The sequence below is a fragment of the Heteronotia binoei genome, chromosome 13 (assembly GCF_032191835.1).
Source record: "Heteronotia binoei isolate CCM8104 ecotype False Entrance Well chromosome 13, APGP_CSIRO_Hbin_v1, whole genome shotgun sequence".
In the NCBI taxonomy this organism is placed as follows: domain Eukaryota; kingdom Metazoa; phylum Chordata; class Lepidosauria; order Squamata; family Gekkonidae; genus Heteronotia; species Heteronotia binoei.
In genome coordinates, this window is record NC_083235.1 from 71,968,838 (window position 1) to 71,986,467 (window position 17,630).

At 44.9% G+C, this 17,630-nt stretch overlaps 1 protein-coding gene across 1 annotated transcript in view; it reads left to right on the forward strand.

Annotated features, from left to right (window-relative positions):
- MGAT5B (alpha-1,6-mannosylglycoprotein 6-beta-N-acetylglucosaminyltransferase B) overlaps nt 1–17,630 on the forward strand; it is a 351,897-nt gene that overhangs the window by 260,602 nt on the left and 73,665 nt on the right. The window contains exons 9-11 of the mRNA XM_060252886.1: nt 2,330–2,461; nt 7,077–7,210; nt 14,084–14,214. Coding sequence (XP_060108869.1) covers nt 2,330–2,461; nt 7,077–7,210; nt 14,084–14,214 — 397 coding nt within the window. The remainder of the gene's footprint in view (nt 1–2,329; nt 2,462–7,076; nt 7,211–14,083; nt 14,215–17,630) is intronic.

A 17,630-nucleotide genomic window follows, 5' to 3' on the forward strand; every position in this document is an offset into this window, starting at 1 on the left:
CCCTCAAATCTCTAGGAATTTCCTAACTTGGAGTTGGCAACTCTATCTCCTTCCCAGAATCAGTAGGAAGCAGCCAGACCTAGGGTAGCCAACCTCCAGGTAGAGCCTGAAGATCTCCTGGTATCACAGCTGAACTCCAGACAACAGATCTTTATCCCCCTGGAGAAAATAACTGCTTTGGAGGGTGGATTCTATGGCACTCTGTTCAGGTGAGGTCTCCCCCTTTACTGACAGAAGCAACCTTGGTTGACTAGCAACAGCCTCTGGCTAGCAGCTTCCCCAGGAAGCCAATCCTCTTCCTTCCTGGGGCACTGAGGGAGGGAATGACAGGAAAGTGGTAGCTGCCACAGCCTCTGAGGAAATGCTCCTGGGCCAGGCCTTGCTGCCTAGTGACATTTCCAACTTCATTCCCTGTCTCTTCACCATTTCTCCACCACTGCTGCCTACTGTCTCTTTCAAATGCCACAGAGAGTGGGTAGGCAACAGTGGGTGGGAGAGAGGAGAGGGCCCAATCAATGGCATGCAAGTTCTCTTGAGTGGTGGTTGATGGGCAAATCACTGATGGAGTGCACACCACAGCCAATGGGAATGCCAGATTTGTTTATCTTCCTACTATAAGAAACACATCCACACAATTAATGTTATGGTTTGTTATGTTACCTATATGTTATTCTATATTCACTTGGAAAACATGTTAAATGAAAAGGTTTTTTAAAGTATATTTGGACTGTGTAGATCAGAAATGGCAAGGGGATACTTGTGAACCTTTGGGGTTAGGTCTAATGGGATGTGCCCTAAAATTCTTGTAATCCATCCACCCACTTGCTAGATGAGTCCCTTGACTTTCCCACAATCGTTCTCTTTCTGATGGGATATAATTTTTTAGAAATCCATTGGACTGTCGGTGAACAGATGTCTATATGTTTCTCATTGTGTTACTTTAGAAGCTAGGTTTCAATCCCATTTTTGTCTGCCATGCACTCACTGGCAAGATGGTATCTCCATATCTGGAACTGAGGGGGGGAAATATTCTCCCTTGAAACCTTATTCTGAAGATATTTGCTATATGAGAGCTAATTCTCCACGACAAGACCCCGTGTCGCTGTGGTATGTGTGACCCTTGAATATGATCATCACCATCCCTCCTCATCAGTGATGCTTAGATGGAAAGGGCCCATATGATTGGTCCTACCTATGTTTTTCCAATGTACATGCACAGTCACCTGCATGGTTTGGAAGCCCGCCACAGGGAAATGTTTCTGCAAATGGTATAAGTGAATGGGGCTTTAGAGAAGTAGCGGGGCTGCTAATAGATCCTTCTTCCACAAGTCTGTCTAGTCCCTGGTAGTTATACCACTGATCTTCACAACATTTCAAGGCAATGGCCGTTTTCCCACTGACCTTACTCCGGAGCGACGTCCCTCTTCACCGCGCAGATTTCCCACCAACTGCTGCGCACAACCAGAAAGAGCTGCGGCTTTTGCGTCGCAGATGTAAACTGGTTTTTAGCGGTTTCCATTTGCGACGCAAAAGTTTGGGAACTTCCTGGTTCCTCGGAGCAGCCTCAGAGCAGTTGGTGGGAAATCTGCACAGACGCTGCGCGGTGAAGAGGGACATCGTTCCGAGGTAAGCTCTGTGGGAAAACGGCCAATGTGTTCCACAGTTCAATGCAGGGCACTGTGCAACCCTCCCCCCACCCCGCCCCAAAGTCGTGTCTGCTATTTGATTGTAAATTGTTGTCTTTTATTTAACCAGAAACTCCTGCCCTTTTTTTGTACTACAGCGAGGAGTTTCCACACAGCAGTATTTTCTTATATATGGTATAATATAATGTAAAATATAAGAATATATACTATAAAAGAGTTTCTGGCTCAATATTAGGAAGAGCTTCCTGACAGAGCGGTTCCGCGGTGGAACAGGCTTCCTCAGGAGGTGGTGGGCTCTCCTTCTTTGCAAGTTTTAAAGCAGAGCCTAGATAGCCATCTGACAGCAATGCTGATTCTGTGAATTAGGCAGATCACGAGAAGAAGGGCAGGAAAGGTTGCTTAGTGCTTATGGCCCTTTCTTACATGCCCAGGGAAATGCTAAATGCCACTTTGGGGTCAGTCAGCAATTTTTCTCCAGGCCAGTTTGGCCAGGGATCCTGGAGGGTTGTTGGGGTTTTTTTTGCCATCTTCTGGGCATGTAGCAGAGGTCACTGAGGATGTACGTGTGCAGAAGAAATATTTATGAACTTCCTGTATTGTGCAGGGGGTTGGACTAGATGACCCTGGAGGTCCCATTCTGTGATCCTCTCTTTTGCCCATAATATTCTCATTGTTCTTTCCAGTAACTTAGGGGTGCCTCCCGGCAGAGGGAATTGCCCCTTGACAGTTCCGTTGCCCTTTGACCTCATTTATACTGATTACCATGGGCTGCAACAAATGAAGCAACACATGGGCCTCTCCTTTAAGAAGTACAGGTAAGAAGAATGGGTCTTGGCTCTCCACCCCTGTCATTTTTTTTTTTGTAAAATGCAGCTAGTGGAAATGACACTGACAGAACTGATAGGGATGTGCAGTTTTTCTCTATCTTTGCTTTCTATAAAGTACAGCGATTCTTGCTTTCACAGACCTCAGCATAGTTCCTCGAGCATTGCAGTGTGTTGGAGCCCTTCCTCAGTGCTATTCCAGCCAGCCATTCTCATTGGGCGTTTTCGCACTCACCTTCAGCCGGCGCGACCCCCCTCTTCACCGCGCAGGATCTGCGCGGATTTCGCACTAAATGCCGCGGAGCAGCCAGAAGAGCCGGAAACTCCCGTCGCAAAAGTCGCGCAAACGGAAACTGCTTTTTGGCGGCTTACGTTTGAGCGGCTTTTGCGCCGGGAGCTTCCGGCTCTTCCGGCTGCTCCGCGGCATTTAGTGCGAAATCCGCGCAGATCCTGCGCGGTGAAGGGGGGGGGGGGTCGCGCCGGCTGAAGGTGAGTGCGAAAACGCCCATTGTCTTTTCAGAATCCTATGCAACTTAAGCTACGCGTGATGCTCAGCTGCATGATACCTCAACTTTAATAGACAGCAGCCACTGAGACTGGGACTGACAGCAGGAAAAATTGCAGGGAACAATGCAGGCACAGAGATTACTTTGAACATTTCCTTTCCAGCCATTTGTCCACAAGCTGTTTCTCCATGAATGGGCAAAAGATAAGTAATTTGAGTCTCACTACACAACCAGTTCCAATGGCATTTGAGCACATTACCAGCCACATTTTCTAGCTGAGCAGAAGATAAAAGTTCATTGATGGAAAGGCATCAGAATAAAAGGCAAGCCTGTCATGATTTATTTATTTACATCCAATTTTTGCCCTTGATGTAGACATAAAGCATCTTATATCATCATTTTCCCCTCCTCCATTTTATCCTCACAACAACTCTGTGATGTAGGTTAGGATGAGAAGGAGTGAGTTGCCCATGGCCACCCAGCGAGCTTCCAAGGCACAGTGGGGATTCAAAATGTGGTCCTCTAGAAGTGTAGAGAATCAGCTTCAAATATGAACTTGGCCATGAGACTCATTGGATGACCTCAGATAAAATGGAGAAGTGTGAACCATGCCCAGAGCTCCTTGGAAGAAAGGCTTCAGTAGATTCCATTCCATGTCTTCTCTAGCAACCATCTGCTTACTTCTTCCAATTACCAAGTTCTGTGGCACTTGTCCAATGGATCACAGTGTAGGATATGCTTGCATCTCCCCCCAAAAAACTATTCACAGTTTTGCATATATAAACCCTATCCATCCTAAACTCAACAGATAAATATGTTGTATTAAGGACATTACAAAGTTTTAAATGGATTTCCTTTTGGGGAGGGACGGTGGCTCAGTGGTAAAGCATCTGCTTGGGAAGCAGAAGGTCCCAGGTTCAATCCCCGGCATCTCCAACTAAAAGGGTCCCGGCAAATAGGTGTGAAAAACCTCAGCTGGAGATCCTGGAGAGCCACTGCTGGTCAGGGGAGGGACGGTGGCTCAGTGGTAGAGCATCTGCTTGGGAAGCAGAAGGTCCCAGGTTCAAACCCTGGCATCTCCAACTAAAAGGGTCCAGGCAAATAGGTGTGAAAAACCTCAGCTGGAGACCCTGGAGAGCCGCTGCCAGTCTGAGTAGACAATACTGACTTTGATGGACCAAAGGTCTGATTCAGTAGAAGGCAGCTTCATATGTTCATACTTTATGCCTTTGATTGGAGCAAAAGGCCTTCCACCCATGTTTACAAGGATGACCATTCAACCTTATTTTTAAAAAATCTGAACAGAATTGAAGCTGAAACTCTCTCAAACTCAGCCTCACTTTCCCCCTTGAAACAGTCAGCCCAAAGTAGATTTCTAGCACATCCTGAGGATTCAGATCTTCTCCAATCTTGTTTATCTCCATGACTCTGACAGCTGGTAATTGCCCAGAAAATGGTTCCCATGTTGCCACTGCCGCATGCTGAGATATGCCTGTGGAGGCAAAAGAGCAATCTTCTGTACCACTTCCTTAAATACAATCATACTAATATGGCTTTCTACAGAGGACTCTTAGGGGCTGACGTGCATGTGCACCAGTGTAAATAATGCATTGGCCCTCTGCAGATGCATTCTGTGAACATCATGAGATCAGAGAAAGGGAGACAGAGGTGTGCCATAAGCCCAGGGCACAGCAGCCTCCTCTTCAGTAATGAGAATGAGAAGCGCCATAACTTCCTGCCAGGTCAGCAACTAGCAACATTTTGTGATTTAATCTAGCCTTGATAGTTCTTGTATTTATTACTTTCTCCTCTCCTGCCTGATATCCTGCACAATTTTATGAGTGATAAAAAGAGCAAGCAGAGTTATTGCTTTCATTATAAATCAATTTTCTTTCCACAGCCAGGTTGTGAATGAGGGAAGGCTATCCCCATGCTTTCTTTATACACATTTTGCTTCTCATTCTCCCTCCACCAGTTTAAGTTGTAAGCTGGTTTCAGGATTTCTGGTAGGGCCATTTAGTAGAAAAAGAGGTGCCAGAGCTCATTAACACAACTCATTATTTCTCCCATGTGGCCACAGTGGCATGATGATTTCCATCTGTCTGTTTGGTTAGTTTCCCGTTTTTTTTTGTGTGGGAAAATATCAGAAAGTTTTGTCAAATCTTAGAGTTCAGCAAAATTCTCACAGAGGGGTTAAACAATGGAGCCCAGAATCAAGTACTGGGGGGGGGGGGGGGGGGAGTTATGAAACAAAGAGCACCAGGCCTCATTTTGGGCTGGAGCTCACAGGAGCAGAGCTCTGGAGCCTCTATTTTATTGTGCTCTTTCTTTCTTACCTCCCCCCCCCCAAATACTTGCTTCTGGGCTCCAGACAACAGAGGTGTCCCTTTGTAGAAAATGGCTTCTTTGGATGGTGGACTATATGGCATTATATCCAGCTGAAACCTCTCCCCTCCCCAAACCCTGTCCTTCTAAGACTCCATCAAAAAACTCCAGGAATTTTGATTTTTAAAAAGACTCCAATGTATTTTGTTTAAAGTTCTCATATTTCTGCAAACTTGGAACCCTTTTCAGTTTTGTAGAAAGATCTGTCTTGCCCATTCACAGCTCCAGCCCCCAGCTTTAAGTATTCAGAAATTTCCCAATTTTGCTATTATTAATATACTGCTAATATTAATATACTGACCAACTAAATATTACTTATTCACTACATATTGCTCTGGTACAGTGTAGCGGTTAGATGTTGCATTCAGATCTAGGTTCAAATCTCTATTCAGCCATGAAGCTCACCAGATGACTTTGGGCCAGTTTCTCTCACTCACCCAACCAATTATGCAGGAGAGAATCATGTATGCCACCATAAGCTTTTTGGAGGAAAGGCAGGGTAAAACATATTGTAGATAGGCAGGTGTTATGATGCTGGCTACAGATTCAGGGGTGTGGGACTATGTTAGGTAGATCACACTGACATTCTTTTTCATTATATTGGCATTCTTATAAACTTTAAAAAGTTATCAGGAAAAATGGCATTTCCCATACTAAGCAACAACCACAGCAGAGAGGGGTAGTCACGTTTTCCTTTTATGAAGAATAGGCAATATCACATGGTATGTGTAGCATTGGTACAATGATAAGAAAGACTACATTATTATTATTATTATTAAATTTTATTTATGTCCCGCCCTCCCCTCCTAGGCAGGCTCAGGGCGGCTAACAACATTCGAGTAAAACATTATACAATATACAATAATTAAAACGACATTAAAATTATACAATAGTTAAATACATATCTACATTGTCCCAGAAGAAAAGCATCTGGAGAGACTGTCTAGCATGAACATAGGTGTTGCTGGTCAGTAGCTAGTCTGATGTCCTAGCATCTCCACCCAGAGTTACTATAACAATTTCATGCTGCATGCATTCAGCAAATTTGACAAAAGGCAGCAGTTGAAAGTTGGATGAACAGGAAAGTGCATCCAGATGTTTTCAATAATGTGGCCATTCATCACCTACTATACAATTTACTGTGCATACAAATCCATGTGATAAAATGTTGCCATTGATCAGGAAAAAGAAAAAGAAAATGCAAGATTTTGTATACTATCTTCTGCCTGCCTTATTTGTCAAGGAAGAACTGATTTACAGGACCATAGAATCAACCCATAATATCCCAACGGAAGTGCATCTGATGGATGTATCTCCATGCATTGTTTTAGTGTTGTATAAAGGTTTGCTTTGGCTAAAGGTGCTTGAGTGGTCAGCAGCTGAGTTGCTTTTCCTTACACTTGCAGTTCCTAATTTCCCCTTGTCTGTCTATGCTACTGGTGTGTGGGAAGGATGCTTTTACAGCATAAGAAATCAAAGTCTAGACAATGGCATAGACATTGTTGATGTTGATGGTCCCTGGTCCCTGTTGTGAAAGATCTATCTCTGCCTGTAAGGGACCCCAGGGCCCTCATATGTTTCTTAAAGCCACAGTCCACACAATGAGAGCATTGTATGGTACTGTGCCTCTGGATAATAAATCTATTGTTCATGTTTTTTCATTTGGGCCTTCCTTAAGACCTAACTGGCTTTTCTACTCTTCTTCCTTGGCACAGGTGCCGCGTTCGAGTAATTGATACTTTTGGGACAGAGCCTGCTTATAATCATGAGGAGTATGCCACACTGCATGGGTACCGGACAAACTGGGGCTATTGGAACCTGAATGCTAAGCAATTCATGACAATGTTTCGTAAGTAGTTGTAGCACATTTCATCCTGGAGTGATCATAACAGTGTTGATTGGATATAGGTGTCAGAACTTGAAGAACTTCAAATGAGGCCCAGTACTTCGTTACAAAGTATAGGTATTTATTGAGAACTAGGTTCATGAAGGCACAGAATAACTCTGATAACGGGGTTAGCAGTGGTTACAACTTTATGCGGTTGTTACAGAAACAATAAAGCCGGTTCTCACACTTCCAGAGACACTTGTCTGTTCCCAGAGTCTGTTATCAGAAAAGGGAGGAAGGAGTCCTGCTGTGATGTCCTGAGCGGCTGTCTTCAAAGGACACCTGCAAACGACTCCCAGAGGCTATCTGTCATTCCTTCCATGGTTACAGTTGGTTTGAAATGCAAAGCGCTTTGATTAGTGGCCTAGCTATGAGTACATAGGGTTAGTATCAACTTACAAGATGGAGTCAGTTAGGCTAACATTGCCCAGCTAAGCAAGCATGAAAAGCACAAGTTCTGACAATAGGCATATAAGAAGAGATCAGCTTGATCAGATCAGAGGTCCCCCTCACCCAACATCTGATTTCCAGCAATGCCTATCAACGATTCTGGGGAGTTCACAATTACGGCATGAGAGAAAGAAGCCTCCTACTCCTCCCTCCAAGTAGAATTCAGATATTCATTTGTTCGAAACTTCAGCATTCCATTCGACCATCATGTCCAGTTCTCCATGACTCTGACTAATGTCCTTTAAAATCATCAGAATCAATGGCCATTCCCCACCACCAGTCATTTTATCTCAGCCCAACCAATGGGCAAAATGGATGAGGTTAGAACAATATGCCCTGCCCTGATTTTTTGGAGGAAAAAAAATGTGAATTCCATAAATGAATGAGGCAGCCTGTACATAGGAAAAGGACAGTCTTTCTCCATTGTGGGAGGGGGACCAAAGAAGTTTACATCATTCTCTTCTCTCCCCCCCCCCTTTGATATGAACAACAACCCTGTGAGGCAGATTAGGCTGGAAGTCTGTGACTGGTCCGAAATCACCCATTCAGCTTCCACAGCAAGAACCTGGGTTTGGCAGACCCACTCTGAAGCACTAACTCCTATGCCCTCCTCAAACTCCACCGCAGAATCTCCAGGGATTTCCCACCAACCTGGAAGGGTACCACTAAAGGCCTCTGAGTGAGTGCCCTCCCACCCTTGCTATCTTCCTACCCACCCAAGTGAGGGCATTCACTCTCCCCCCACCTCAAGGGGAGCTGATCTCTGCTATCTGGAGAACAGTTGTAATTCTGAGTGATCTCCAGCCCTCACCTGGAGATTGGCAACAGTTGTTCCCCAGGAGGAAATCACATTATACTTGTCTGAGATCCCATCCCTCCTCATACACCACCTTCTCTAGGCCTCATCCCTTAAATTTCCAGGAATTTCCTAACCTGGAGTTGGCAACCCTCTACATAGGAAAAGGACAGTCTTTCTTCACCGTGGGGGGGGGGAAACCAAACCAAACATTATTCTCCTCATTCTTCTCCACAACAACCCTGTAAGGCTTCCCTATCTCCTTCTCAGGCAACCATCCTGGGGTGAGGGGTGAATGCCTCTGGCTGAGTGCCCCCCACCCTTGCTGTCTTCCTTGCTTCCGCCTAAATGAAGACATTCACTCTCCCACTCACCTCAAGTCTCATTTTAATTGATCTCCAGCCCTCACCTAGAGATTGGCAACAGTGGTTTCTTGGGAGGAAATGGCTGGTAGCATCAAGGCACTCACAAGGTGCTGCCAGGCTTAGGGTAGCCAATATCCAGATGGAGCCTGAAGATCTCCTGGGATCACAACTGAACTGCAGACAACACATCTCTCCATCCTAGAGAAAATCACTGCTTTGGGGGTGGACTGTATGCTATTCTGTTCACTTGAGGCCTCTCCCTTTGCTGACCAATACCCTGTGTTGCCTAACAACAGCCTCTGGCTAGCACTTTCCAGGTGGCAGGAAACACTGGCTGTTTCTTCAGCCTTCAGAAGCTGAGTGTGCTGAGAGGCCTTTTGTGAGGCCACAGTAGCTCTGCAGCCCTTTCTGAGCCTGGTTGATAAAGAGGACACAGAGGACATGTGGCTGTCTCTGAGGGAAGACTGTTTCTGGCAGTTTGTTCAATATTCCTGGGCCTGAGTAGGCAGGGCAGGGAGGTCAGTCAATGGGAGGCCCAGAGACACTGACTGATGTGATGGGCCAATAGTATGTTCCAGAAATATTAGCTTATTTGTCCATGGCAATAAGAAAATTATTACTATAGACTAGGTGTACCTTCCCTTTTATCCCAACAGTCATGCCAGGATTGCTTTCCCCTGTGTTTTTCTTTAAAAAAAATTTTTGCTGAAGAATTGGCTGTTCATGGTTTGTGTGTAGATAGGAAATGATTTCATGTCCACATACACTCCTCATTAATTGAGTGGCTGAAACTGGGGAAATCCTCTGAGTGAAATCAATCACATTTACATATTTGAAATTCACCTACTCTTCCTTCAAGACCCTGAGCACATTTCATGTTCTTCTCGTAGTGCTGTCATCACTCCTAATTTTATAATGATAGGTTAAGAAATTGCCATTTTTTCTATGTTTTTTTAAAAAAGACATTTATGTTAAGGCAGAGATCTGTCCTACATACTGTAAAGGGAAGAAATAACTTGGAAATGAACAAAGTAAAAGTAGACCAGATAAAAGTAAGAGGAGAAGTTTTGCTACAGTGTTATGTGACATATAGCCTCACAAGCGCATAAATCTCCCCCCTTCCCTATGTGTTCCTTCATTATTTGCCTTAAAGACAGCCAGGTGATCTTTTTGTTGAGCTGGTAGCCAGTCAAAGGATCAGTTTGTGTGGCCACTGCGCATGTGGCTTGATATGCTCCTTCTTCCCCATATTTGGTTGAACAAGTTGTCGGAATCGTTTATCTGGATTAATGGATGTGCCATTTTCAAAGATGAGAGAATAAGATGCTTGGAATAGATCTGAAGGTTTTTCAAGATGGAGAAGACCCAAAGGTACCATGAAGGCAAGAAGCAAAACAAAAATTCCTGTGCAGTATGCACTATGTCACCTCCTTGCAATGGAAAACATACCAGAGACAGGGCCGCATGGCACCCTTTTCCCACTTTTTTTAACCTGACCTTAACCTTGACAATGATGCCCTTAGGAAAAGCCCACTTAATGGAGCCTGTCATTTTAATTAGCTTTTGTGCTTTACTGTCCCACTCCCACTGTTTTGCTAATTAACGTTTTCAGGCTGCCCTAGCATTTCCCCTTCTTTCTGGCATAGTCAGGGCAAAATTCTTGTCACTGACATGGAGATATTTCAATGTAAGCATCTCTCTTTGGGAGCTGCCAAGATAACCAATCATTCCTCACCCAGCAAGAAACAAGGTGACAGCAGGAAGAGTGTAGGATGTGGCGTTATGGTAAAAATAATCTTAGCATTAGATTAGCAGTGAAACAAGTGGCACTTTCTGAACTGGCTGTTACGTTAAAAATCCAATTCCCCCCCCCCCCTCCCTTGATATATACAGTTGAACATTCGTAGCTGTGATGGAATGGAAAAACTGTTAACAAACAGCTGGAGAAATGCACAGAAGAAATGCAGGATTTCTTTTCTTTTGTGTGTGTGTGTGTGTGTGTGTGCCAGTGCTGGGAAGTTATACTAGCCTCTGGTGACTCCTTCTGGGGCATGGAGGACATTCAGAGGTTTGCTAATGCCTGCCTCTTCTTCCTGGCCTTGCTATTCCTTGGAGGTCTCCCATCCAAGCCGGGCTGGATCTAGAGGGGGGCAAGAGGGGATGCCTGCCCCGGCGCTGTCAGGGGGCACCAAATTGGCCACTCCACCCACGTTTTTCCCCTCCCCAGGTCTGCGTGCACAGATCTGGGGAGGAGAAAGTGAGGGCATCCCGGTGTTTGCATTTTCCTCAGAGCTGAGGAGGGCGCAAATGCTGCCTCTGCCCATTTCTCCTCCCCAGACCAGGGAAGGAGAAAGTGAGGGCATCCTGGTGGTGATTGTGCTATCCTCAGAGCCCAGGACGGTGCAAACGTTGCCCCCGCCACTTTCTCCTCCCCCGGTTTGTGTGCACAGACTGGGGGAGGAGAAATTAAGGGTGTCCTGGTGGTGTTTGCCCCATCCTCAAAGCTGAGGATGGTGCAAACCCTGCCCCAGCCCCTTTCTCCTCCCTGGGTCTGTGTGCACAGACCCAGGGAAGAGAAAGGGAGGGCATCCCGGTGACGTTTGCGCCATCCTCGAAGCCGAGGCCGGTGCAAACACGCACACCCTTTCTCTTCCCTGGGTCTGTGTGCACGGACCCAGGGAGAGAAAGCGAGGGCGTCCCAGAGGCATTTGTGCTGCCCCCCTTTTTTCCTTTGGGTCTGTACTATGACCTGGGAAAGAAAAAATGGGCGGGCGCCTGGGGGGTGGAAGACTGGGGCTGCTTTGTGGGGTGGGGCAACAGGCACACCCAACCACCATTTTTTTGGGGGGGGGGGACGTGCCATTTTTTAGTTTTGCCGTCGCTCAAAAAATGGGTAGATCCAGCCCTGCATCCAAGTACTTGCCAGAGTCAGCCCTGCTTAGCTTCTGAGATCTGATAAGATCAGACTTGCCTGGGCTATGCAGGTCAGGGTGAAATGCAGGAGGATTTCTTGAAGGTTAAAAAGAGAGAACAGGTTTAGGAGGATCATAGCAACCAGAAATGTGGCATCTTCGGGGATGCTTTAGTGCACTAGAGGCCCCTGCTCTATGGAGTAAGGATTACCGTAGAAGTCTCATCCTAGTTAGGGGATGACACTGGATTCAGTGCTGTTGTTTCACTGGAAATCCAAACTCTTACCTAGCTGAAGAAAGCATTCCTGCAGTGTGACTTCCTTGTTGCTTCTTGGCGCAGCAATTTTTCCCTTGAGCAAGACTGGCATTTGCAACACGCTGGCAATGAAGGAGACTTCGTTTTTGCTTGCACAGCTGTTGCTGATGTCTCCTGTGTTTTTATTCACAGCTGTTGCAGCTCCTTTGTTGCTTCAAAAAAAAAAGTATACTACAGCATCTCATTAAATGGGCATCCGGTAGTACCTTGAAGGCTAACAGAATTTATTCCTGCATATACTTTCATGAGACAGAGCAGATTTCATCAAATGCATGAGGAATCCTTCCAGAACAACTAAATTTATACTTAGAGTTCAAGCAACAGAAAGTGCATGGAAATATAGGGAGAAGTTACAAGGAGAAACAAGAGCCAGGCAAAGAGTAATCAGTCCATTCAGAGTGGGTGAGAACCACTCTCAGCTATTGATAGATAGGCAGGGTAGGGTAAGTATACAATCTAAATGTGGGAAAGTGTGAGACATGACACATATTCAGTAGGGCTGTGCAGAGACTATGGGCGTTTTCGCACTGACCTTTTACTGGCGCGACCACCCTCCTCACGCCGGCGGATCTGCAGGGATTTCGCACCAGAAGCGCCGGCGCAGCCAAAAGAGCCGGCTACTTCCGTCGCGAAACCCGCTCAAACGTTTTCCTGCTTCTTGGCGGTTTCCGTTTGAGCTGGTTTCCCGACGGAAGTTGCCGGCTCTTTTGGCTGCGCCGGCGCTTCTGGTGCGAAATCCCTGCAGATCCGCCGGCGTGAGGAGGGTGGTCGCGCCAGTAAAAGGTCAGTGCGAAATCAGCCTATATGAAAGGTACAGCTACATTAATTAGCATCTGTAAAGGGTGAATCACAATGAGACATTAGTACCTATACTGAGTGAGGAAACATTCCTTATTCAAGGAATCTTGAGGAGCTCTAATTTAGCACTTTCACAGTGGATTTTCCCTTTGAGGTTCTTTTGAAGGAAAACTTTTTGATCAGCAGCAGTATGTCCTAGAAGACTAAAATGTTCTCCCAGCAGTTTCCGAATACTGTGATTTTAGACATTGTATTTGCAGAACCTCATCTTGGGAACTATGCAGGCCCCCAATCCTACTCTCAGAAGACCCAGGGGAGGAGTTTATGGCTTCTATGGGAACAATCTAAAAATTCACTGGTTCCCATTTTAGACGATTATTTAGTTTTCTTATGGTGAAAGCCCAAGAAAAGAGGAAAAGGCAGGAGAACCCCTCAGCATTCAGAAATTAGTTATTTGGACATTACTTGGAAATTTGAAGACGGTAGACTTTACACATGTCGTTTTCTTTCATTTATAAGCAGCAAACCAATACAATTGCTTGAATACATTCTCCAAAGCAATCTTGCTCTGAAGTAATTCAATTTCTTTAACATTTAGGGGACTGTTAAAAATGGCTCCAGAGAATTGTGATTATATTTTGACTCATTCAAATAGTTGTACCACACCGGAAATGTTCAGCCAATATGTTACAGTTTTACAAAACATATCTCAGCACAAATGCTATGCTTTAAAAAAAAATTGCCACACCAGCTTTGCATGATCCCCTCTACTGTGTTTCCGTTTTGTTTAATGAGGGGGAAATTCAAAATATTTCTGAGTTATTCCATTATTAAGTCAAGCAAACTCTAGCAGAGGGCGTGAAATATCTCAAAGAACTCATTTCTAAAATTAATGCATCTGACTTGGAAAAAGCACAAAGCAGTTCACTTATGAATTATTAGAATATTCGTGCTGTAATCCTGGTAGGATGTGTGAAAGGACAGTGGCACACTTTCTGTGTAACGACATGGTAGTGAATCTAATAGGAATGACTGCAGCTGTATTGAGAACTCTTGGAATATCGTTCTGAGTGCTCTGGGTGGAATCATTCTGTTGAGAAAGGTTAGTTTGTATTCCTCAGGACAGAGAGAAACCTCTGGGGAACCCCAATAATGCATTAACAAGAGTCAAACTCCTGGCTATTTATTTCTCCACAGCTCATACACCTGATAATTCCTTCATGGGTTTTGTGTCTGAGGAGCTCAACAAGACTGAGAAGCAATTTATTAAATCCAACAAGGCAAACAACATGGCGGTGGTGTATGGGAAAGAAGCCAGTATTTGGAAGGTGGGCTACTGATACTCACTTGAGCACTCTGTTGTAACAAAATAAGGAGTGAAAATACAGTAACTTTTTCATAGTGACAAAGGCAACTACGCACTCTCAACTCTCTGAAGGTTAAGTGCATATAGCTGCAATACTGTACATGTTTTCTTGTAAGTCTTGTTGCATTCTGTTGGGCTTACTTCCAGGTAAATGTGTGCCATTTAAGCATCTAACATCCCTATGGAGCTTTGAGAGTCTCATTCAGATAGTTAAGGCTTCGAAGAGTAGCCATTTTGGTCTGCAGGAGAAAAGCAGGACTTTTCAGACGTCCAGAAGCACCTTAGAGACCAACAAAAATTCAGGTTTTGATGAGAGTAAAAACTCTCCTGATAACTGATGAAGGGAGCTTTGACTGTTGAAAGCTTATACCCTGAAAATCTAATTTTTCTTTTAAGGTGCTACTGGACTCAGATCTAGCTCAGATAGTTAAAGATGTCCTTTACATTTCAAAGAAAATCAGTTTAAGGCCTCGGTAAGTTTCTGCTGTTCCGTATAAGCGGCAGTGGTCCTTTCATATGGGATGGTTTGTGTTTATCTCCCTCTCCACAGCACCAGGACAGATTGGCCACTGTGGTCCCTGGGAAATGTTCTGGTGGACTTATACTTGGTGGGGGTCACCCAGCCACTGAGGTAAACCCCAATCCAGAGGCCAGTTCCCACCAGGGCCACCCAGCCCAAAGAGAGGGGTGGGTGTACAATTGCTAGATCCTCTGATGAAGGAAGACGGCGCCTGCTCCCAGGCCCAACCTCCCCCCTGCTGATCAGCTGGCCTCTGGGGGAGGATTCACCCAGAAAAAGAGAGAGATCCAGCATCGTTATTCATGTGACCTGGAAGTGACGTCATGTAATGTTATGTACATCATAATATATGGTATGTAAAGTGCTGATTAGATTCTGAGCTCAGTGCTGTAACTGATTTTATTATGATTTTAGCTGTTTTTGATTGTTTGTTTTGTTATTGTATATTTGATGTACTCTGCCCTGAGCCCCCATTGGGGAATGGGCAGAATATAAACTAATAATAATAATAATAATAATAAAAGGGCTCCAATGTTTTCAGGGTAAAAAATCCATCACATTTCCTTCTGCAAGAGTAATTTACTAGCATCTGCCTGTTGAGTATCACTAAACGTTAGTCTCTCCAGAACAAAAAAATCTTAAAGAATCAGGAGCATGTCCAAATCTCAAGTAGTGGTCAACGAGGGGAGCTTCAGATATGGAATTTTTAAATCTTGATTCATGTTCCAGCACACGTGTCTTTACCATTCGCATGGTACTCCCGACATACATACAGGTCGGTGAACACGGGTAAATCAGGGCATAAATAGCACTTTTGGTAGAACGTGTAGTATGATGTTTTAACACAATTTTAGTGCCTGTTTGGGGATGAGAGAATTCTTTTATTTGTAAACAGAACTGACAAGCTAGCCATGATCCACATTTATAGTTTCCTGGCAACACATCACTATTTCTATTGTTTTTAATAAGATCTGAATGTACCAGAACATCCCTGAGATTTTTAGACTGCTTGTAACCTACCACTGGTGGTTCTTTACAACCCGGAATATCTTCCACCAAGAACCAATGTCTCTTAATGATTTTACATACAACATTGGCTGTTGGAGAAAATGACATGGCCCATACCTTTAGAACGTTCTCGTTTGGTTTTATACTGTAAAAGTACTTCCCTTTGTATGTTGTCAGCCCTAGATTTGGCTGCCTGGATAATACACCCAGGGTATCCCCTCTGTCTAAAGTGTTGCATTAAATTGGCACTATCCCCTTTTGAAGTCCTCTCCCTGGGTAGAATTTCGTTTAACTACACAGAGCTTTTTGCTTCTTCTCCTGTTCCTTCTACTGTGTGACTCTTTTGGAAGTTTGGGCTATGCCTGCCTGATCCATTCTTCCCGTGGCAAGGGATGGGCCTGGGTTCACTGTGGGCATGAATGGGGATGTGCCCGCATTGAGGGATGGGATGTACTGATCCAATCTGGCCATGGAAAAAAATGTACCTGCCCTGCCTCACCCCTCCCAGCCAGGGAGGGACCTGCCCAGCCCTACCCCACCTGCCTGCACCGTTTGGCTGGGTGCCTCCTACTGGAGGCTAGCAGGGTAGGCTCTACCGCCTTCTTTTTGGGAGGCACGGCCAGGGCAGGCTGAGGCAAGAACCCTTTCAGAGTGCTGTCCCCCCCCCCCCCCCCCGCAATCTGTCCCTGCACACCACATCTAAACATACTAACTCTTCCGTTCTTTTTCTGATTTTAAAGTATTATAGGGCATTTGTTCCCATTCTCTATCTTTTCTCCCACAGAGCTTTTTATTTAGACTGAAAAGGAATGTGAACATTGTCAGCCTCTAACAGGCCACCTTTCCCCTCCTCTTCCTGTCGCTATGTTGAATTATTCTTTGCAATATAGAATAATGGGTCCAATGTACTTATAGCCCCACAAACGTGAATGACCTTACAAAAAGATGCTTCAGTTGTAAAATGCATCCCCAACCTGAAACCCAATAACAGCTTGATACTGTGCCGGTTTTCACGACAGATGTCAATAATTTCCCCTCTGGATTAAGGTTGCCAGGTTGTAGCTCTCTGTGCCCAAAGAAAAATTGGAATGCAAAAGAACAGCGGCAGCACAATATATAGAATACAAAAATATCAAAAATATTGTGCAAAAACACACACAAAGAAAAATTGGAGCTTGTATATATTGGATCCTAGCTCCCCCTGCCCCCAATGCCTCATAGCAAAGCGCTTCAAAATATAGAGGAGGCTTACAAAAAAAAGATTAGATATGGCATGGGGGGGGTGTCTCTGATTCAGTGCAAAACATCAACAGTTCTAGGTAGCTTCTTGTGTGTATCTAGGTAGAAGAAGACTGTAGATTTATACTCCACCCTTCTCTCTGAATCGGAGTCTCAGAGCGGCTTACAATCTCCTTTATCTTCTTCCCCCACAACAGACACCCTGCGAGATGAGTAGGGCTGAGACAACCTCTGTAAAAGCTCTGGCTAACCCAAGGCCATTCCAGCAGCTGCAAGTGGAAGAGTGGGGAATAAAACCCGGTTCTCCCAGATAAGACTCTGCACACTTAACCACTACACTAAACTATCTCTTTGAATCCTAGCCAATATATTGTGTTTACGCAGACTTTTGTGCTTTCAAACTAAAGTGCTGAAAGGGAAAGGGAAAGTTCCACAAATAACAATAGATAGTCATGCTTTTCCTTGGTGCTTCAGAGCACTTGTCCTTCAAGCAGAAGGGCAGGCTGGGATGACTAGGCCCCTGAAGGTGTCCTTTGAAGTACCCAAGTAATCATACTACACATAACGTACTTTATCATAGACTAGGGGTGACCAAACTGTGGCTAGGGATC